We start from the raw sequence: 23,585 nt of genomic DNA on the forward strand, positions 1-23,585 counted from the left end.
TGGCTTGAGAAGTGTCCAGACGCGGGGCTGGGGGAAGTTAGAGGCTTGGCAAACACCAGACATGTTTGACCCCAATCAGAGGGTTGTGCAAAGCTTGTGACCCCTGGGCCTGGGGTTCCCTAAGGGGCGAGAGACTCCTGTTTCTCAGTGTGCCAGCCTTGTGCTCACAAGCTGCAGAATCAGGAGCTAGAACGAAGCTGGCCACCTCTCAGGATGGGGTAAAGAGATGCCCATGGGTTGGCTGTGCAGATTTCCCAGAAGTGGGAAGAAATTGGCTGAGTTTTTGTGGTCACACATTGATTTCCTAACCTGAGTCAGCATGGCTGCTTGGAGGTACAGCATGTCCTTTCTGTTCCCAGGGGCCCTTGATCCCAGCCTGGCTGAAGCATTTCCAAAACAGGGCCTGGAATAGTGAGGGAAATGGAAGGGGTGGAGATCCCACATCCCCTCCGTCAGTACCAGCCACCCACCATTGTATTAATAACGCCCAGCATGGACTGAGTTCTTACCAGGTGTCAGGTCCCATGCTAAGCATGTATGTATTCACTTAACTAACCTTACAGAGATGCAATGGAGTAGAGGCTCTTCCATTTAACAAAGGAGTAAACAGACTCAGAGAAGCCACATCACTTGTAAATGGTCCCACGGAGATGGAATTTGCAGGTCTGTGACTGTGGAATCCTGGAGTGTTAGCTCCACAAATTCACTACTTCATTCAGCCCTCACCGCAAACCCCCAGTAAGGATATGAAAAAACTGAGGCTTGGGGTGGTCGACATGACTTGTAAGATGTTTCTAGAAAGCTCTGCTGTGACAACCAGTAGCTGTTTTTTTTTTTTTTTTTTTTTTTTTTTGAGACGGAGTTTTGCTCTGTCGCCCAGGCTTTTTTTGAGACGGAGTTTTGCTCTGTCGCCCAGGCTGGAGTGCAGTGGCGGGATCTCGGCTCACTGCAAGCTCCACCTCCCGGGTTCACGCCATTCTCCTGCCTCAGCCTCCCGAGTAGCTGGGATCACAGGCACCCGCCACCGCGCCCGGCTAATTTTTTGTATTTGTAGTAGAGACGGGGTTTCACCGTGTTAGCCAGGATGGTCTCGATCTCCTGACCTGGTGATCCACCTGCCTCGGCCTCTCAAAGTGCTGGGATTACAGGAGTGAGCCACCGCGCCCGGCCCCAGTAGCTGTTTTTTAAGAGCCCAGTCCAACTCTCTGGGATGGGACCTAGTTCATGGCAATATGGCCAAACGTACCAAGAAAGTCGCCATCGTCAGTAAATACGGGACCCGCTATGGGGCCTCCCTCCGGAAAATGGTGAAGAAAGTTGAAATCAGCCAGCATGCCAAGTACACTTGCTCTTTCTGTGGCAAAACCAAGATGAAGAGACGAGCTGTGGGGATCTGGCACTGTGGTTCTTGCATGAAGACAGTGGCTGGCGGTGCCTGGATGTACAATACCACTTCCGCTGTCATGGTAAAGTCTGCCATCAGAAGACTGAAGGAGTTGAAAGACCAGTAGACGCACCTCTACTCTTTAAGACATCACTGGCCTATAATAAATGGGTTAATTTATGTAACAAAAACAACAAAAAAAAAGAGCCCAGTCCAAACCCACAGCTGCTAAAATTTGGCCATGGCTACCCAAAACTGCTGCATTTATTATTACCCCTATACCCACCACATTCTCCTAGGATGGGAAGAGGAAGCAAAGAGTTCTTTGGTGACCATCTCCCTGGAAGGGTGGAATGGGGTCACGGGGGCTTTTCCATGAGAGGGGCCACTATTTGTAGAGATTAATGTGTGGCCATTATGAGGGGGCCCAGTGGTCTCATGTGGGCATGGACATCTAGAGGCTGAGAGAAACGGGCTGCCTGGCTGAATTGGTGAAGGAGCCACAGTGTGGGTGTGCTAAGGTAAGCCACATTCCCAGGACTTTCAGGGCACAGGCTGCCGGCTGGAGTGTTTCCCATGGGCCAGTGTTGGCAGAGAGCACCTACAAGTGGTCCTCTTGGGTCCTGTCCCCTAGAGCCTCCTGGAGGGGCAGAGGTGTGGCAGCAGCAAGAAGCTTGAGTTGGATGTTGGGTTCCTAAGGGCTGACGAAGGACTTGCAAGGGACCCCTATGAGGAGAGGTGCATCCCCCAAGGTCAAGAGTGAGAGGGCCCGTGTGACAGTGGCCATCTCCATGGAGCCCACGACAGAAATGGGCAGCTTGAAGCCAGCCAGGATGGTGGCAGCTCAAGGGAGACCCTTTCTCTCCGTTTGCCATCTCCAACACCCCCACTGTACCCCACATGTGGGTGAGGGAAGGAGAGATAGAGAAGTAGCCACCCACACCACCTCCCTGCAGCAGGCCTGAGGGCGAGGAGAGAAGGTTTAAACCCAAATCAAATTGGGAATTTTGGTTCGAAGCTTGACTGGACGTTCTCATTTCTAAATTGAGGTTGTGTTTGTGACCTAAAATGACCATAGAATTGCCTGTTTCATCAGAAGAAACAGAAGAATAATGGAGAGATTTCACCCAGTGGCAGGGAAAATGTTTCTCCACCAAATACATCTTAGAAGGGACACTGGGAGATACAAATTAGGGTGTGCTTTGATTATGTCACAGGCCAGGTTTGTTCAACATGCTGGTCTCAGTGAGAAGGAGGATTCTCCAAAACAAGTCTAGGAAGTGAATGTTCTAAATCAAACTACATAGATTCAAATCACAGCACCATTACTTCACTGCTGTGTGACCTTGGCCAATGACTAATTACTACATCCCAGTTTTCTCGTCTGTCATAGAGAAGGCAAACACTGACCCACCTCACAGGGCTTTGCAAGGATTCAACATACAAAAGCACCTAGGATAGTGCCTGGCACAATCGATGGTGCTATTGTTATTCCTCCAGGCTAACAGCACTGACTAAATGCAAAGGAAGTGGCTTTTTGCCGTCTAGTTGAGGATGCTGTATCCTGGGGTAAGTGGCCAGATCATAGGATGGCTGCAGTTCAATTGTAATAAAATAATCACCCTTGGCCAGGCTGGTGGCTCACACCTGTAATCTAGCACTTTGGGAGGCCAAAGCAGGTGGATCACCTGACGTCAGGAGTTTGAGACCAGCCTGGCTAACATGGTGAAACCTTGTCTCCACTAAAAATACAAAAATTAGCCAGACGTGGTGGTGCGTGCCTGTAATCCCAGCTACTTGGGAGGCTGAGGCAGGAGAATCACTTGAACCTGGGAGGCGGAGGTTGCAGTGAGCACAGATTGCAACACTGCACAAGACTCCATCTCAGAGACAACAACAACAACAACAAAACCCCACCCCTTATGGAACCCCTACTATGACCCAGTCCCTGTTCTATGTGCTGCGTATGTGCTTATGCGCTAGTTCACTCTGTCTTCACTACCTTTCAAAGCTGATATAATTATCTCCTTTTTTTTATGAGATGGAGTCTCACTCTGTTGCCAGGCTGGAGTACAGTGGCACAATCTTGGCTCACTGCAACCTCCGCCACCAGGGTTCATGGCGATTCTCCTGCCTCAGCCTCCCGAGTAGCTGGGACGACAGGTGCGTGCCACCATACCCAGCTAATTTTTGTATTTTTAGTAGAGATCCGGTTTCTCCATGTTGGCCAGGATGGTCTCAATCTCTTGACCTCATGATCTGCCTGCCTCGGCCTCCTAAAGTGCTGGGATTACAGGCATGAGCCACCACACTCAGCCAATTATCTCCATTTTACACATGAAAAAACTGAGGTCCGGACAGTCTAAGAAACCATCTATTAGATCCACAGGTTAAAAAAAAATGAGTGCATCTAAAATGACTATAATTTAAAAGGCCAGGCTGGGAAGTAGTTTGCAGTTTCTTAAAAAGTTAAACATATTCTTATGTGACCAGCAATTGTATTCCTGGATAATGAAAGCATTTGTCCACTCAAAGACATGTATGTGAGTGTTCGTAGCAGTTTTATTTGTAATAGGCAAAAACTGGGGGAAACAATGACATGCCCAGGGGCATGGGTGAAGAAACTGTGGCTTCTGTATCTTTCTTTGTTGTTTGTTTGAGACAAAGTGGAGTGCAGTGGTGCGATCACGGCTCACTGTAGCTCGACCTCAGGGCTCAAGCGATTCTCCCACCTCAACCTCCTGAGACTACAGACAGGCACACGCCACCATGCCTGGCTAATATTTTGGTGTTTAGTAGAGACAGGGTTTCGCTATGTGGCCCAGGCTGGTCTCAAACTCCTGGGCTCAAGTGATCTGCTCGTCTCAGCCTCCCAAAGTGTTGGGATTACAGGCGTGAGCCACCGTGCTTCACCTGTGAGATCTATTAGGTTGGTGCAAAAGTAATTGCAGTTTTTGCCATTAAACGTAATGGCAAAATGGCCGGGCATGGTGGTTCATGCCTGTAATCCCAGCATTTTGGGAGGCCGAGGCAGGTGGATCACTTGAGGCCAGGAGTTCAAGACCAGCCTGGCCAACATGGTGAAACCCTGTCTCTACTAAAAATACAAAAATTAGCCGGACATGGTGTGTACGCCTGTAGTCCCAGCTACTCAGGAGGCTGAGGCAGGAGAATTGCTTGAACCTGGATGCAGAGGTTGCAGTGAGCTGAGCTCATGCCACTGCACTCCAGCATGGGTGATAAAGCAAGACCCTGTCTCAAAAAAAAAAAAGGTAACAGCAAAAACCGCAATTACTTCTGCACCAATCTAATATATGTACATCTACATCTCAATCCTACTTAGCAATAAACAAACTATTGATACATGCAATAACATGAATGAATCACAAAATAATTATGCTGAATGACAGAAGTCAGACAGAAAGAGTACATATTGGCCGGGTGCAGCGGCTCACGCCTGTAATCTTAGCACTTTGGGAGGCTGAGGTAGGCGTATCACCTGAGGCCAGGAGTTCGAGACCAGCCTGGCCAACATGGTGAAACCCCGTCTCTACTAAAAATACAAAAAATAAAAAATAAAAAAATTAGCCAGCTATGGTAGCACACGCCTGTGATCCCAGCTACTAGGAAGGCTGAGGCAGGAGAATTGCTTGAACCCCCGGGGGGGCAGAGGTTTCAGTGAGCCACGATTTCACCAATGCACTGCAGCCTGGGCAACAGAGAGAGGCTCTGTCTCAAAAAAAAAAAAAAAAAATTAAGAAAGAGTACATATAGCGTGATTTCATTTCCATAAAATCCCAGAAAATGTAAAGCCATCTATAATGAAAGAAAGCAACCTATAGTGATGATGGTTACCTGGGAATGGGGTGGTGGGATGAATGGGGGATGACTTATAAACGAGCGTGAGGAAGCTTTTGGAAGCAATGGAAACACCTGGCATCTTGATTGTGGTGATGGCTCCTTGGGTATGTACATATGTTGAAACATCAAATTATTCAATTTAAGTATGTATAGTTTATTGAACACCAATTATATCTCAACAATGCTGTTTATTTTTTATTTTTATTTTTACTTTTGAGACTGAGTCTCACTTTGTCACCCAGGCTGGAATGCAGTGGCACATTCTTGGCTCACTGCAACCTCCACCTTCTGGGTTCAAACGATTCTCCTGCCTCAGCCTCCCGAGTAGCTGGGATTACAGGTGTGCACCACCACGCCCAGCTGATTTTTGTATTTTTAGTAGAGATGGGGTTTCACCATGTTGGCCAGTTTGGTCTCGAACTCCTGACCTCAGGTGATCCGCCAGCCTTGGCATCCCAAAGTGTTGGAATTATAGATGCGAACCACTGTGTCTGGCGATAACGCTGATTTTTTTTTTTTAAACTAGAGTGGCACAATGAAGATTTGAACCCAGGTATGTCTCACTGGACATATGTCCAGGAACTGGCAAGTTATAAAAAGACCTCCTTTATTGGCTGGAGACATAGAATTAGTCCAAACGGTGTCACCTCCAGGAAGCCTTACTGTCACTTCCATGGAGGACAGTGGCCTGAGCCCACACCACCCTCCTGCCTGTCTTCAGCCTTTGCCAGTGGATCCTTTTCCCACTTGGAAGACTCCCCTTGCATCCTCCTCCATGTTGTCCTCCAAATGTGCTGGCTGAGAGCCCAGCGCCTGAATCAGAAGGACCTGGGTTTGAATCCCACCTCTGCCATTAAACACCAGCTATCTGACCTTGACTGTGTTCCTTTGCTTCTCTGGGCTTCAGTTTCCCCATCTGAATAATAATAGAAGCTACCTTGGGATTGCCTCAAGGATCAAATGCGAGAGAGTTCACCTTAAACAATGAGTGGAGGGCCTAGTGTGTAATAAAGCACTCAATAAATGTTAACTATTATTGATCTTCACCTGGGCAGTGGCTGCTGTTTAAGTTTCTCAGCCTTTGAATCAGGTAGTTCTGACCCAGCTCTATTTATTGACATGGAAAGATGCCCAAAGCACACCGCTGAAGGGAAAAAAGCAGGCTACAAAAGAATATATGCCTCACAGGTCATTTTAAAGATCAAAGCTAACAATGGACATCTAGCTCCTGGTAGGGTACCTGGGATGCAGGAAGCTGTCACTGAAAGCTAGCTGTGACTATTAGTAATATGAAAGCATTTTTGTAGTCCGTATGATGCCATATTCAAATATTATGTGAGTTCCTGTGAAACGAGATGATATTTGCAACGTGCTTGCATCAAAGGGAGGTAGAGCTGCGTGTTCCCTTCTGCCTTCCTTCTGACACATTTCAGGGAGTGATCATGGGCAGGGCTTGAGTTGGCCTTGGGACCCATTGATTTGATGTGAATTTTGCTACTTTTTTTTTTTTTTAAGAGAAGGAGTCTCACAGTTTGGACTGCAGTGGCTATTCACAGGCGTGATCCCACCACTGATCAGCGCGGGAGATTTGACCTGCTCTTTTTCCAACCTGGGCCGGTTCACCTCTCCTTAGGCAACCTGGTGTTTCTTTGCTCCCAGGAGGTCATGTTTTGGTCCTTTTTTATGTGGCACTGGAGTGAAAGAAAAGAAAAAAAGCATTGCCCTTTGGCATTGAGACTACAAACTTGGGTTTAGGGTGCTCTTTGTAATAACTGAGGTACTATAACAAATTAAACACTCGAGGGCGCTCCAATCTATCAGCAATAGAGAGAAATACAAAAAGCCATGATAATAATGATGCTGTATGAATGCTGCTGTTACATTTAACAATGCTGTTTACACTTAACATTGAGTTCTTACCATGACAGCCTAAAATGTAGCAAGAGAGTCACAAACTTTATCACATTTTAACCTTGCAAACATCCCATCAGTCAGATAATATCAAAGATTTTATAATAGGGTATATCGCTCGTGGGATTTAAAAAATTTGTGTAATTTATATATATACATGCATATATATATATAATTTTTTTTGAGACAGGGTCTCACTCTGTCCCCCAGGCTGGAGTGCAGTGGCACAATTGCGGCTCACAGTTGCCGAGATCTCCTGAGCTCAAGCAATCCTCCTGCCTCGGCCTTCCAAGAAGCTGGGACTACAGGTATGCACAACCATACCTGGCTGATTTTTTAATTTTTCTGTAGAGACGGGGTCTTGCCATGTTGCCCAAGCTGGTCTTTGACCTCCCAAAGTACTGGGATTACAGACGTGAGCCACTGCAACTGTCCTAAAAATATTTTTTTATGGAGTTGTAATTCACAAGTGTTGTAAAAGGTAAAAACATTAAGTGTACAGCTCGGTGAATTGTTACATGTGTATACACACAGGTAATCTCCATCCAGAACAAGATGTAAAGCTTTTCTGATATCCTTTCTACTCACTCCTACTCCCACCCAAGGAAACCATGCTCATGATTCTATTACCATTTATTCGTTTTGCTTATTTCTGAACTTCACATAAATGGAATCATACATATGCAAACTTCAGGGTTGCCATAAAAATCCAGGATGTCATTTTTTTTTTTTTTTTTGAGATGGAGTCTTGCCCTGTCACCAGGGCATCTTGGTTCACTGCAACCTCCACCTCCCGGGTTCAAGCGATCCGCCCACCTTGGCCTCACAAAGTGCTGGGATTACAGGTGTGAGCCACCACACCCCGCCTTGTTTAGAGGTTTTTAGAAAGGCAAACAGCAAGCAACATCAGACCCAACCAGATGGATAACGAATGGTGACCCACCAGGCTGGGGGAGCGTCCTTCCAAGCGTCCCTGAAACCACTGTGCAGGCCGCTTCGGAGACAGGCCCGGGCCTCCCCGTGGCAAGGGCTGCTGGGAGTTTCCTGCCTGTGACCACCCCCACCTCGTGACCCAGCTCCTATCACCCCAGCCTCAGAAAGGCTGGGCCGTGGGGCCATAAATGCCTGCTATCATCAGTCCGTATCTCTAGAGCCGGGCTGTTTGCCAGGAGCCCTGCAATTATTTTTATTACATACAAGTCTTATAATTAATTTTTATCACTGTTTTCTCACAGCCACCTTGCAAGGAGGGCTAGTTTTGCTCTCTTTTGGTTTGGAGTTGGGGGAACTGGAACCCAGGCCTTGAAGGGGTTTCCAGGAATTTCCTGGCTTTGCCCAAAGCTCTAGAAAGGGTTAGGGTTTGAATTCACAGACTGTGCTGGGGTCAGAGCAGAGAGTTGGCATCAAGGCGGCAGGGTGGGGGGTGGCGGAGAATAGCCATTCAGAGTAGACGAAAGCCCTGAGGCTTGGCTGCTTCCTAGCTGTGTGACCTTAGGCAAGTCACTCAAACTCTCTGTGCCTTAGGTCCTTTTTTTTGTTTTTTTGTTTTTTTCGTTTTGAGAGGGAGTTTCGCTCTTGTTGCCCAGGCTGGAATGCAATGGTGCAATCTCGGCTCACCGCAACCTCTGCCTCCCGGGTTCAAGCGATTCTCCTGCCTCAGCTTCTTGAGTAGCTGGGATTATAGGCATGCACCACTACGCCCGGCTAATTTTGTATTTTTAGTAGAAATGGGGTTTCTCCATGTTTGTCAGGCTGGTCTCTAACTCCTGACCTCAGGTGATCCGCCCGCCTAGGCCTCCCAAAGTGCTGGGATTATAGGTGTGAGCCACCGCGCCCGGCTCCCCCCACCTTTTTTTTTTTTTTTTAAGAGACATGGTCTTGATCTGTTGCCCAGGCTGAAGTGCAGTGGCCTGATCATAGCTCACTGCAGCCTTGAGCTTCTGGGCTCAAGAGTTCCTCTTGCCTCAGCCTCCTGAGCAGCTAGGACTACAGGCAGGCATCACCGAGCCCAGCTAATTCGAAAAATCTTTTTTGGTAGAGTTGGGGGTTTTACTATGTTACCCAGACTGGTCTTGAACTCCTGGCCACAAGCAATCCTCCCATCTCGGCCTCCCACAATTCTGAGATTAACAGGCATGAGCCACTGTTCCTGGCTGTGCCTTAGGAAGGAATAACAGTACTCACCTCATCAGTTAGTACAGATGAGTGCCCAGTAACTGAGGTTCTATTGACTCTTGAGTCGGAACCTGGATTCATCCAGGACCTGTCCCACTGGATGACTTGGTCATGCCCCTTGCCATCTCTGAGCCTCAGATGCCTTATCTGTAACATGGACATCATCTTGCCTGCCGCACCCCCTGGTCTCTCATCTCTAGTCCCATCGGTCTTCACAGCTTCCAACCACCCCCAGCTTTGCCTTGTTAACTCCCAATTATCCACTCAGATGTTCTTCCTTCTCTCCCTCCTTCTCTTCACTCATTTAATAAATATTTTGTGACACCTGCTATGTGCCAGGTGATGGATAAGACAGGCAAAATCATTGTCTTCATGAAGGGGAGATAGACAATAAACTAAAAAAAGAGGAAAAAGGGCTGGGCACAGTGTCTCACGTCCATAATCCCAGCATTTTGGGAGGCAGAGTCAGGCGGATCACCTGAGGTCAGGAGTTCAAGACCAGCCTGGCCAACATGGTGAAATCCTGTCTCTACTAAAAATACAAAAAAATAGACAGGCATGGTGGTGGGCGCCCATAATCCCAGCTACTTGGGAGGCTGAGGCAAGAGAATCACTTGAACCTGGGAGGCAGAGGTTGCATTGAGCCGAGATCTTGCCACTGCACTCCAGCCTGGGTGACAGAGCGAGATTCCATCTCAAAAAAAAAAAAAGGAAAAAAGAAAGAAAACCCCAAATAAACAAGGGAATTGCAGACTGTAATCAGCATTTCCTAAGAGGAAGTTATAGTACCCTAAGAGGAAGTAACTGGGAAGATTGCTTCCTAGAAAGGCCTCTCCAAGGAGATACTTTTGTTTTTTCGTGTTTTTTTTTTTTGAAACAGGGTCTGGCTCTGTTGTCCAGGCTGGAGTGCAGTGGTGAGCTCAGCCCTGACAATTGTATTCTTTTGACCTGTTCAGCAAAGGGTCGTCAGATGCTTCCCATACTTGGAATGGATTATTTCCTCATTTGTTTTCCCTTCTATCCAAACACAATCCTGCTTTGTCCAGGGAAATATTTCCAAATGGTAATGGTTTCTGTGTACGTGTTTCAAAAAATTTTACATAAATTTTGAAGTATAACACACATATGGCTGGGCACGATGGCTAATGCCTGTAATCCTAACACTTTGGGATGCTGAGTCGGGAGGATCACTAGAGCCCAGAAGTTGGAGGCTAGCTTGGGCAACATAGCAGGACCCTGCCTCTACAAATAATAATAATAAATTAGCCAGGCATGGTGGCACGTGCCTGTATATAGTCCCAGCTACTCGGGAGGCTGAGGTGGGAGGATTGCCTGAGCCTCAGGAGGTGGAGCCTGCAGGGAGCTGTGATGGTGCCACTGCACTCCAGGCTGGGTGACAAAGGCTTCAACTCAAAAGAAAACAAAAACCAAAAAACAGACATCAAAAATGCACAAAACTCAAGTGTGCAGCTCAATGAATCATCGCAAACAGAACCCCCATGCCACTGGGACCCAGATGAAGAAATGGAACCTGGCCAGGCTCCCGGAAGTCTTCCCTTTACCCCTCCCAATCACTCACTAGCATCTCTCTCCCGGGTAACCACAAGCCTGACTCCTGACACCAGAGATGAGTCTTGTCTGTTGTTAAACGTTAAAGAAACAGAATAACACAGGATGTAGTCTTTTGTGTCTGGCTTATGTTTGTGAGATTCATCCATATTTTTCATAGCTAGAGTTTATTCTTATTGCTGTCTAGTGTTCCATTGAATGAATATGCCACAGTTTCAAATAGTTGGTTTTTTTTTTTTTTTGAGACGGAGTCTTGCTCTGTCACCCAGGCTGGAGTGCAGTGGTGCAATCTCGGCTCACTGCAACCTCTACCTCCCGGGTTCAGGCAATTCTCTGCCTCAGCCTCCCGAGTAGCTGGGGTTACAGGTGCCCGCCACCATGCCTGGCTAATTTTTGTATTTTTAATGGAGACAGGATTTCACCATTTTGGCCAGGCTGGTCTTGAACTCCTGACCTCGTGATCCACCTGCCTCGGCCTCCCAAAGTGCTGGGATTACAGTCATGAGCCACTGCACCTGGCCAGTGTTGTTGTTGTTGTTGTTTTTGACAGCTTTCCTGATAATCTGAGCATACGTTCAATTTGGGCAGGGCAGCGGTGGAAGGAGAGCAGGAACTGGGTTTGACCCACAGGCACGTTTTATTTCACACACCTTGTGTTTTTGTATTGTTTTCATTGAATTAGTTGCTGATGAAGATGGTTGTTTGTCTCCTGAAGGATCTGCCATTGCTGGTCCCCAATTCCAAGTGCCTGGAGTTGAGTCCTGGCTGCATCTTCTCAGCTCATGCATTCCATTCCCGTTTGCCACAGTCCCCACCACTCCCTGTTGCCGTAAAACCACTCACTGACATCACGCACCTGGCCCTGTAAACATTTGAGTCTTCCATTCTAGCTTTAATTCAGCAGAGGTGGCCAAAAATGCTTTATTCTAAGGTCTGCACAACAATGGGCTAATCAAGCAGCTCAAGTTAGTTTATACGTGGCCTCCATAGTGTTAAACTTTGGGATGCATATTTCAGTGTTCAAAAATGTATTGTCATTATTACTATTTCAAAAATGTTTTAAAATATATTTCCATTATTATTATTATCATCATTATTGATATTATTACTGTCTCCAAAGATGTTTTGAAAATATATTTGCCTGGCGTGGTGGCTCACGCCTGTAATCCCAGCACTTTGGGAGCCTGAGGTGGGCACATCACTTGAAGTCAGGAGTTTGAGACCAGCCAGGCCAAAACGGTGAAACTCCGTCTCTACTAAAAATACAAAAGTTAGCTGGGCATAGTGGTGCATGCTTGTAATTCCAGCTACTTGGGAGGAGACTGAGGCTAAAGAATCGCTTGAGCCTGGGAGGTAGAGGTTGCAGTGAGCTGAGATCGTGTCACTGCACTCCAGCCTGGGTGACGGAGTAAGACTTCATCTCAAAAAATAAAAAATAAAAATATATTCAAATATATAGTAGAGGTCAAATTAAATATGGCAACTCTGGACCCAGATGGCCTGGAATCAAATCCTGGCTTTATACTCAGGAGTTGTGTGAACTCAGGCAATTACAGAAATTTTCTGTGCCACTGTATAAAGAGAGATGTTAATATTTACCTTGCTGGGTTCTTATAAAGATTAAATGAGCTAATATTTGTAAAGTCAGTGCCTGGCACAAAATAAGTATTCAACATATATTGTTTGTTTGTTTATTTATTTATTTTGAGGTGGAGGCTGGAGTGCAGTGGCACGATCTTGGCTCACTGCAACCTCTGCCTGCTGGGTTCAAGCTATTCTCCTGCCTCAGCCTCCCAAGTAGATAGAATTACAGGCATCTGCCACCACTCCCAGCTAATTTTTGTGTTTTTAGTAGAGACGGGGTTTCGCCATGTTGGCCAGACTGGTCTCATACTCCTGACCTCAAGTGATTCGCCTGAGTCAGCCTCCCTAAGTGCTGGGATTACAGGCGTGAGCCACTGTGTCGGGCAGCTAGCTATTTATTATCTTTGAAATTAGTATGGGCAAGCTGATCATTTGACCTGCTGGGGTGACCAGCTATCCTAATCTGCTGAGACTGAGGAAGAGTTTCAGGACACAGGACTTTCAGAGCTACAACTAGACAAGTCTTGGGCAAAAGAGGATGAGTTGGTCACCCTAGCCCTGCCTGATGGTAATATTTCACTCCAGTTTAACAGACTGACCTTTTACTTTTATTAAATTACAGGTTTGATGTTGAAAATGATATTTGCACTATGTATTGTAGAACCCCTCTCAAGCATCCCTATGATATAATTTCTGCAAAACACTAATCTTGCTTACATTTTCCTCACGTTACAGATTGGGAAAGTGAGACCCAGGGGTGCAAACCAGTCCAATATTAGCGGCAGAGCTCTTCCCTAGACCCGTCTTGAAGCCACTGCCCCATCATTTCCTCCAGGTAGCTGGTGGATACTGTTTATCTGGTGCTCACCATGCACTAGGTAACACTGTAAGTGATTTTCATTAAATTTAATCTCATACAATCTTAGGAGGTGGGTTCTACCGTTGTAACCATTTTAGAGATGGGATGCTTGTAGTTGTCTTCTGTCCGACTCACCCACCCATACCCCTGGGACTAGAATTCATTCATTCTGTACATCTTTGCCTGATTGTGGTTTCCTTGGAACTTTTGTTACAGGGAAACTCACCAGGGTTTCCTGGGTCTTGTTTAGCCATTGATCCTAACCTTCTGTCTGTTTTAAGACTTTTTTTTTTTTTTTTTTTTTTGGGACAGAGTCTTGCTCTGTCACCCAGATTGGAGTGCAGTGGCGCAATCTTGGCTCACTGCACCTCCACCTCCCAGATTCAAGCAATTCTCCCTGCCTCAGCCTCCTGAGTAGTTGGGATTACAGGCGCTCACCACCATGCCTAGCTAATTTTTTTTTTTTTTTTGGGTATTTTAAGCAGAGACAGGGTTTCACCATGTTGCCCAGTCTGGTTTAAAACTCCTGACCTCAGGTGATCTGCCCCACCTTGGCCTCCCAAAATGCTGGGATTACAGGCGTGAGCCACCACGCCTGGACTTGTTTTAAGATATTTTTAAAGGACCTTTTGTTTCAACTGGCAAATGTCTGCTGCTCTCCTACTACAGGGGCTATGCGGTGACTGACAAAGAGACTTTGCCCTCAAGGACTCGAGGCTGCTGGGGAACCCTGCCCACCAGGGTCTCTCTCCACTGCACTATGGCCAGCTTGAGGGCAAGGATGGGGTCTTTTCATCTCTGTGTCACTAAGAGGAGATCAACAGCAGGTGTGGAAACTGGCAGATGACACCACAAAGCAGAGAGGGCAGCAGAAGTCTAGGATCCCAGCCATGAACTGTTGGGCTTCAGGCAGGGAGCAGTGGGAGACCCAAAGTCTCAGTGCTGTTGATATCTGGGGCTGGCTAATTCTGTTGTGGGGGATGTCCTGTGCGGGGTAGGATGGTTAGCACTATCTGTTGCCTCTGCCAGTAGCATCTTCTCTACCAGTCATGACAACCTAAAGTATCTCCAGACATCACCGAATGTTCCCTGGGGGCAAAGTCACCCCAGATTGTGAACCACTGGCTTAACTGAAGCAAATTTAATGAAGGAAGTGTTTGCAGAGGTGAGGCATGCAGGGACTGGCAACAGTGGGGAGCTGTTAGCACCCCAAGGCCAAAGGGGTGAGAGAGAGAATGGTGTTACTTGACCCAGAGATAGCTGGAGCCATATAAGTGAGGCTAAGACAGGAGTTAAGGCCATGGGGAAATTCAGCCACTGCCAAAATTAAGGCAAAACAGGGAGGGAGCTGGAGGTGGCATAAACATGCCAACGTCCCCCTCATCCTGCCCTTTTATCTCTGCTGATTCCTCCCCTTGGCTGAATGCATTGTGATGTCAGAAGGCACAGGTGCCAACAGACCACAGAGCAGGACAGACAGGGTTAGAGATTGGACTGCTTGCATGTGGATGTGGTGGGTAAGCAGAGAAGAACCATCACAGGGAGGCAGGAACAAGCCCCAAAAGACAGGACTTTTATGTACATCCTGGAGGACGTGTACTTCTCCAGTTGGAGAAAGCTGGGAAGGAGTATCTCACCAGCGGGAAGAGCATGCGTGAAGCCATGGAGCTCTGAGACAGCCTGGCTCCCTGCATTGTTTATTTAATTGTAATTGTTTGTTTGATTGACTCTGCTCCGTGTGCACGTGGTGAAAATAAAACATTTCAAAAGGTACAAAAGGGCATAAAATGAGAAGTAGGTCTTCCTCCCACCCTGACCCCAGCTACCTATCCCCCCCACACCCCCCCGAAAGCCATCTCGCTCTCCGGTCTCTCATCGCCTTCCGGAAGTAGTTGGTGCGCATGCTAGCTTGTGTCACTTAAACTCCTAATCTGATTTAATTTCACGGGTGTTTGCAGAGCCCCTGCTGTGTGCAAAGAAATGAACTGAGCTCTCTGGCCTCAGACCCTAAGCCCAACCCTGATCCACTAAGCACTGGCAGCTTCAGGCCCATCACTGCTGGCCTCCCATCTCTTTCTCCAAGCAACGGGTAAGCCTGTCACAGTTAAGTTGTTCAATTTATTTTATTATTTTATTTTATTTTGTTTTATTTTTTGAGGTGGAGTCTTGCTCTGTCACCCAGGCTGGAGTGCAGTGGTGCTATCTCAGCTCACTGCAACCTCTGCCTCCCGGGTTCAAGCGCTTCTCCCACTGCAGCCTCCCGAATAGCTGGGATTACAGGCGCCCGCCACTACGCCATGCTAATTTTTGTATTTTTAGTAGAGATGGGGTTTCACCATGTTGGCCAGGCTGGTCTCAAACTCCTGGCCTCAAGTGATCCACCCGCCTTGGCCTCCCAAAGTGCTGGGATTACAGGTGTGAGCCACCATGCCCGGCCTCAATGGATATTTTGTGGATTGAACTGAATTAAAACTGAACCATTGGTGAGAAGCAAATTCTAATGCAGGAGACACATAAACCTTGGGTGTGGTTCAGGAGACCACGTGTTTTGGGGAGAGGAGTGAGGGTTCTGTCTCCAAAGACTTGCTCTTGCTGCAGCCAATGGACAGTTGTCTAAGAAGGGAATGCCTATAGTGTGACCTAGAGGGGGCGCTAGAGTGTGAGCAGGTTGGAACTTGATCAGGCTTTGTGGGACTTAATCTGGCTTAGATCAGTCCAGGGAAGACCAGATCTTGCCTGGCTACCCCCAGCTGGTGTCTGTAGCCCTTGGGGGAGTTTAAGACCAGGAAAGGGGAGTTTCTGGCCAGCTGCAGAAATGGGAAACCCCACAACCAACATGTAAACTTGTCGGTGCCTGGAAGCAAACAACCAAATCTGGGTATGAGATGCCCAGGCAGAAGCCGGGAGGCCAGAGCAGCCCAGGTCTCCAGGAGCAGACAAGGACCAGGCTCTTCCTTGCCTGCCCTGCTCTTCCCTGCTGATCTCTCTTGTTCTCTCAACACCTGGCTGTTTCCTAACAGTGCCTGTGTGTTGAGCACTTCCGGACAAACACGCCTGCCATGATGGACCACATTTCTGTGCAGATGCTGAGTACACACCGGCTCCCACTCCCACAGCTGCTTTGCAAGGACAGTGTTAATGATCCTTACTTTGTAAACAAGGAAAACTGAAGCTCAGAAAGGAGGGATGGAGGGCAATAAGGTTGGGCATCCTATACATATGGTGATATCATTGAACATTTTGTGTTGAAGAATGATGGAGTGTTGAACACAGAATCAGAGAATTTTATTTTATTTTATTTTTTGAGACGGAGTCTCAATCTGTCACCCAGGCTGGAGTGCAGTGGCGCGATCTTGGCTCAGGGCAAGATCCACCTCCTGGGTTCAAGGGATCCTCCTGCCTCAGCCTCCCGACTCGCTGGGATCACAGGTGTACGCTACCAGGCCCGGCTGATTGTTTTGTGTTTTTAGTGGAGACGCGGTTTCACAATGTTGGCCAGGCTGGTCTCAAACTCCTGACCTCAAGTGATCTGCCCACCGTGCCTCGCAAAGTACTGGGATTACAGGCATGAGCCACTGTGCCTGGCCAAGAATTTTAGAATCATAAAATCCAGAAGTCCTGGGCTCCCAGGTTACCAGTATAACCCACACTGCCACCAACTCCCTGTCCATTCCCCACACTGTAAATAAAAGGTCTCTCTGGGGCCCACCTCCCATTCACTCAGGCCTCTTCTCTCACCTGGGATCTTGTTCCAGACTTGTCTCTCGTCTCTCCTCCTTCCAAACCCGTACACAGCAGCCAGAGGCATCTTTCCAAACTACCAAGCAGATTGTGCCACTCTGCTGCCCCTTGAAACCCTTCCCTGGCTCTCCTTTGCCCTCAGGATAAAGTTCAAACTCCTTGACATGGTTTACTAGGTTCTCAGTCATCTGGCCACAGTCTCTGGCCACTCTGCCTTCTACCGCCCCCGACCCCCAACTCTATACCAACCCATACAGAACTCGTTTTGCTTCACCATATGTGCTGGAGGCTGGCTGTCTCCCCCGACCCCTGGACCTTTGCACTGGCTGTTCCTGCTACCTGGAACACAGTCTACAACACCACCTCCTTCTCTGGTTGAAGTACTCTCTCTTCCTGTTTGCTCTGAGGACAGTTTCTGCTCACATCCCTCCTGAATATCTGGGTTGGTGTTCCTTCCTTTACCACACTCCCCACCCCAGCTGCTGTGCTTACCCATGTGACAGAGATCACTACATCATGTGTGCCCGTGTGTTTGCCTGTGTCCCCATCCATTCATGAGCCACAGGAGGGCAGATATCGGGATCATCTTTTCTCTACTGAATCCCTAGCACCCAGCACTGTGCCTGGCAGAGAAGAGTTGTTCAGCCAAGATATATGTTGATAAATGAATCGTAAGATGTTAGAATCACAAGCTTTTAGAGCCATGGACTTGGTGAAACAGAAGCCTAAAGTCTCAGAATTATATAATCCTAGACTTAGCATTAATTATACACAGAAACTGAGAATCTCCGAATCTTAGGATCTCAAGGTTGAAAGAATTCTTATATAGGCATCTTGTCCAAGGACTATCAGTGGACTAGGAAAGTTTTAATTGTGCCCTTCTATATTATTTAATGTGTATTTTTATGTTTATTTATATAAAAACTATAATACATTTGTCTTTCAAACATTTATTTTATTTTAATAAAAGTTTAGTTGGCACCTAATGAGTGAGAATGCACTCACCGCAGCGGCCCCAAACATTTATTTTTATAATGTGTCCTTCTATATTTATTAAGCACTTAACTTATTTATTAACCAATATTAATTGAGCCTATTTATTCTCTGACCAGACACTGTGCTAGGCAACTATGTGAGTCATCTGTGGCTGCATAACTAATTACTAATTACTTTGATTTTAAAACAACAAACATATATTAGATCATAGTTTCTGTGTGGTAGGACTTCAGAAATGGCTTAGCTGGATGGTTCTGGCTTAGAACTCTCATGAGGTTGTAGTCAAAATACCAGCTGGGACTGTGATCTCCTGAAAGCTTGACTGGGGCTGGAGAATCCACTTTCAATTTGGCTCATTTGCGTGGCTGGCAGTTGGCAGGAGGCCTCAGTTCCTCCCATGTGGACCTTGCTATAGGATTGCTTGAGTGTCCTTACAACATGGCTGCTGGCATCCCCAGAGCAAGGGATTCAAGGTGGCAAGATGAAATCCACAATGCCTTTTATCATCTAGCCTCAAAAGTCACACTCCATCTTTTTCACAATATCCTAGTGATTACACAGACAACGATATTCAGTCTGGGAGGGGAGTACATAATGGTGGGAATACCAGGAAATGGGGATCACCGGGGGACATCTTGGAGGCTGGCTACGACAGCAGCATTGAACAAGACTCAGAGTCTCTGCTCTTATGGAGTTAACAGTCTAGGGAGGGAAGGATAGAGGAAGACAATCAAACACGACAATTAGTTAGAGCTGGAGTAAGCAAACTACATTCATAGGCCAAATCCAGCCTACTGCCTACTTTTGTAAATAAAGTTTTATTGAACTCAGCCACACCCATTCACTTACGTATTGCTTATGGCTGTTCTACTCTGTAAGAGCAGACTTAAGTAGTTGCAGCAGGGACTGTGTATCCTGCAAAGCCTCATGTATTTAGCCAAGTGATCAGGGAAGGCCTCTCCAAGAGGCAACGTTTGAGTAGGGACCTGAATGTTTAGAAGGAAGTGGCCATGGGAAGAGCTGAGGACAGAATGTTCCAGATAAAGGGAACATTAGGGTAAAGGCTGTGAAATGGGAACAGCTTTAGTGTGTTGAGGAACAGGGAGGAGCCCAAGGGGGCTGGAATGGAGTGACTGTGGGGAGATGATCTCAGAGGCATGATCAGGAACCAGGTTCTGTAGGACCTTGGGGCCCTGGTGAAGAATTTAAAATTGTTCCAAGAATGATGGGAAGCCATTGGAGGGTTTTAAGCAGAGAGAGGTAGGATCTGATGGGGATGGTAGAGATGCCTGGTGTAGTTTGGCCCCATTCTTTGAGCAAGATGGTGCCTCTACTGGCCCCCTAAGTGCAACTGTCCTGGAACCTGTTAGTGTTGACAAGACTCAGGTAAAGACCTTTGGCATCATCCCACAATTACATGTTCAGGTCTTGCCAGTCCTTCTGACCTGGAAGTTCTTTCTTTTGACTCACTCTGAGTCCCCTGCTGTCCCTTGCCAGCCTGCCTCTTCTGGATCTAAAAAATCTGTGAAGTTGGAAAGAACACTGCATTTTGAGCCCTGGGTTCCAGGCCGTGCCCTTCCCTGACTTGCTTGCAACAGTCCAGCAGCCTCTCTGTGTCTCAGTTTCCTTGTCTGTAAAATGAAGGGAGAGTCCAGTCTGCCTGGCCCAAGACAAGGTGATTAAATGTCCTAGGAAGAGCATGAAGGGCGTGTGGCAGCAAGGGTTGGGATGGACTTGGCCAGACTGGGGTTGCTGAGGTGAGCAGTGGGAAGTAGGGGTGGTTGGTACATTGGGAAGAAGGCTTCCTGCTAACCCTCCTCAGCTTGAGTTTTTTTTTTTTTTTTTTTCTTGAGAGGGAGTCTTGCTCTGTCTCCCAGGCTGTAGTGCAGTGGCATGATCTTGGCTCACTGCAACCTCCTCGTACCGGGTTCAAGTGATCCTCCTGCCTTAGCCTCTGGAGTAGCTGGGATTACAGGTGCTCACCACCCCATGCCTGGCTAATTTTTGTATTTTTAGTAGAGACAGGGTTTCACCATGTTGGCCAGGCTGGTCTTGAACTCCTGACCTCAGGTGATCCGCTCGCCTCGACCTCCCAGAATGCTGAGATTACAGGTGTGAGCCACCATGCTGGCCTGAGTTTTGAACAATAGGAGAGCTCACTGCCTCCCAGAGGCCCTTGGGATGGTGGAGTTGGAGTTGTCTGGCTGGGGTCAAGACCTTTGAGGGAGGAAGAGCCAGGGGGCTAATCCACATCCAAGTCAGCCTCAGATGTTAGGAAGAGCACAGTATCTGTTGTCAGAGAGCCCTGGCACCATCACTGATTTGCCCTGTGGCCTCTGTGGCCTCAGTTTTCTCATCTGTGAAATGTGGTAACCTGACTGGAGATGCTTCTGCTGTAAGCAGCACTAGCATTTTATGTACCACTTAGAAAAGAGACTGCCAATTAATTGTGACAATGCCTCCTTATCACTGAGAATTTTTATTTTCTATTTATTAAAAGGCTCTTTGAGACTTAGACATAGTTTTTAAAATTATATATTGGCAGGGCACTGCAGCTTACACCTGTAATCCCAGCACTTTTGGAGACCAAGGCGGGAAGAGGTCAGGAGTTTGAGACCAGCCTGGCCAACATGGTGAAACCCCATCTCTACTGAAAATACAAAAAATTAGCCGGGTGTGGTGGTGGGCACCATTTATCCCACCTACTCGGGAGGCTGAGGTAGGAGAATCCCTGGAACCTGGGAGGTGGAGGCTGCAGTGAGCCAAGATCTTGCCACTGCACTCCAGCCTGGGCGACAGAGTGGAACTCCATCTCAAAAAAAAAAAAAAATTGCCAGGCATGGTGGCTCATGCCTGTAATTCCAGCACTTTGGGAGGCCGAAGTGGGCAGATCACTTGAGGTCAGGAGTTTGTGACCAACCTGGTCAACATGGTGAAACCCCATCTTCATTAAAAATACAAAAATTAGGCCGGGCGCGGTGGCTCAAGCCTGTAATCCCAGCACTTTGGGAGGCCGAGGCGGGCGGATCACGAGGTCAGGAGATCGAGACCATCCTGGCTAACACAGTGAAACCCCGTCTCTACTAAAAAAATACAAAAAATTAGCCGGGTGTGTTGGCGGGCGCCTGTAGTCCCAGCTACTCGGGAGGCTGAGGCAGGAGAATGGCGTGAACCCGGGAGGCGGAGCTTGCAGTGAGCCGAGATCGCGCCACTGCACTCCAGCCTGGGGCACAGAACAAGACTCCGTCTCAAAAAAAAAAAAAAAAAAAAAAAAAAAAAATACAAAAATTAGCCCGGTTTGGTGGCACGCACTTGTAGTTCCAGCTACTCGGGAGGCTGAGGCAGGAGAATTGCTTGAACCGGGGAGGTGGAGGTTGCAGTGAGCCGAGATCACACTATTACACTCCAGCCTGGGCTACAGGGCAAGATTCTGTCTCAAGAAAATAAAAAATCATATATCACCCTTGTGTACACATAAAAAGGAAAATCTGGGTAAGATAGATTAGGTAAGGAGTTTCAAAAGTTCATAGTCAGCATCCAGCCCACTGAGGTCACTTTTCTGCCCAGAATCTTCATTGTCCATATTTTTCCATGCAATATCATCTTCCATTCCATTAAATGCTTTGTTCATGCAGCATTTCTTCTTTTTTTTTTTTTTTTTTTTGAGACAGAGTCTCACTCTGTTGCCCAGGCTGGAGTGCAGTGGCACCATCTCAGCTCACTGCAAGCTCTGCCTCCTGGGTTCACGCCATTCTCCCTCCTCGGTTCACGCTATTCTCCCTACTCAGCCTCCCGAGTAGCTGGGACTACAGGCGCCCACCACCATGCCTGGCTAATTTTTTTTTTTTTTTTTTTTTTGAGAAGGAGTCTCGCTTTGTCGCCCAGGCTGGAGTGCAGTGGCGCAATCTCGGCTCACTGCAAGCTCCGCCTCCCGGGTTCACGCCATTCTCCTGCCTCAGCCTCTCCGAGTAGCTGGGACTACAGGCGCCCGCCACCACGCCCGGCTAATTTTTTTTTTGTATTTTTAGTAGAGACGGGGTTTCACTGTGGTCTCGATCTCCTGACCTCGTGATCCGCCTGCCTCGGCCTCCCAAAGTGCTGGGATTACAAGCGTGAGCCACCACGCCCGGCCCTAATTTTTTGTATTTTTAGTAGAGACTGGGTTTCACCGTGTTAGCCAGGATGGTCTTGATCTCCTGACCTCGTGATCCACCCGCCTTGGCCTCCCAAAGTACTGGGATTACAGGCGTGAGCCACCGCGCCCGGCCCATGCAGCATTTCTTGAAAGAACGCTCCACTATTGTCTCCTGGATTTCCTCCCAACCCACTTACTCCTATTCTGCAGGTTTTGCCCCAGGTGCTTTCTTGATCTTATCAGAAGGTGTTAATGGAAGGTTTTGGGAAACAAGCAGGACTCTGGTCCCTTCCTCAAATGGTCCTTAAGTCATTTTTGATTAAATATAAAGGGGGTGTGGTTGTCCAGTTAGGCCACTGGAAATAATGACCAGAACCAACTAGGTCAGGGCTACCACCTGATCAAACCCTTAGCAATTGTGGGAAGCCACTGATTTAAAGACACATCCTGATTTCAGAGATACCACAATGTGAAAAAGGGCATGTCCTAGAATTTTTAAAAACATTGCAATAAGGCTAGACGCAGTGGCTCACACCTGCAGTCCCAGCACTTTGCAAGCTGAAGTGGGGGGACGAATTGAACCCGGGAGTTTGAGATCAGCCTGGGCAACATAGTGAGACCCTAAGTCTCCAAAAAATTTAAAAATTTGCCAAGCATGGCGGCATGTGTCTGTAGTCTCAGCTACTTAGGAGGGTGAGGCAGGAGGATCACTTGAGCCCAGGGAATCGAGGTTGCCATGGGCCATGATTGAGCCACTGTATCCCAACCTGGGTGACAAAGCAAGATCTGTCTCAAAAAGAAAAAAACTCATAGGATTTTATGTGAGGATGAAATGAGGTAAAGGAATGATGGTCCCTGACCACAGGCCCCAGAATGCTCGGCTCAGCACGGCCGCTCGCTTGGCATTGCTCAACTCTCCCCTGACTCCTCTCAGCCCAGGGTATTGCCCTCCCTTGCAGGGCCAGCTCAAGTTTATAACGACAATCGCTGCCCCTTGCAGACGTGATCTCAAAGCCATAAAGGCTTTTACAGTTTCACTCTCCCCCCTAGATAAGCCTGGGGAGCCCTTCCCAAGGCCGGGGAGCAATCTCAGAGCCAAAGGGGGAGGGGCTGGGCGTTGCACAAGTTGGGAAATGGAACAAGTTTTATGGCCCCAACTTCGCTAAAAATATCACGTTCTCAGATCCTTGGCTGGAATCTGCTAGTGAAACCTCAGCACCTGCAGTGATATTCACTCATTCATTCTTCCACTCATTTGATACAAAGGGAAGAGTGTGCAGGACACACCAGCATGGATATTCTCACTTCACCACTATTATGCTGTGTGTGGACCCAGGGCAAACCACTTTCCTCTCATCCGTATAGCAGGG

At 47.6% G+C, this 23,585-nt stretch overlaps 1 protein-coding gene and 1 long non-coding RNA gene across 2 annotated transcripts; both read left to right on the forward strand.

Annotated features, from left to right (window-relative positions):
* Positions 1–1,232: 1,232 nt before the first annotated feature.
* On the forward strand, positions 1,233–1,511 carry LOC100594398 (putative 60S ribosomal protein L37a). The gene has a single exon (XM_030826656.1). The coding sequence runs from the start codon at positions 1,233–1,235 to the stop codon at positions 1,509–1,511; it is 279 nt and encodes a 92-aa protein (XP_030682516.1).
* Positions 1,512–15,299: 13,788 nt separating this feature from the next.
* Positions 15,300–16,641, forward strand: LOC105740686. The gene is made up of 2 exons (XR_001116760.1): positions 15,300–15,432; positions 16,364–16,641. It is a non-coding gene; the product is annotated as an uncharacterized LOC105740686 (long non-coding RNA).
* The last annotated feature ends 6,944 nt before the right edge of the window (positions 16,642–23,585 follow it).

This window comes from Nomascus leucogenys, chromosome 13 (assembly GCF_006542625.1).
Source record: "Nomascus leucogenys isolate Asia chromosome 13, Asia_NLE_v1, whole genome shotgun sequence".
NCBI classification, from domain to species: Eukaryota; Metazoa; Chordata; class Mammalia; order Primates; family Hylobatidae; genus Nomascus; species Nomascus leucogenys.

What these genes read in the sequence shown, in the direction of transcription:
- LOC100594398 (XM_030826656.1), top strand. Translation starts at nt 1,233, where the DNA reads ATGGCCAAACGTACCAAGAAAGTCGCCATCGTCAGTAAATACGGGACC.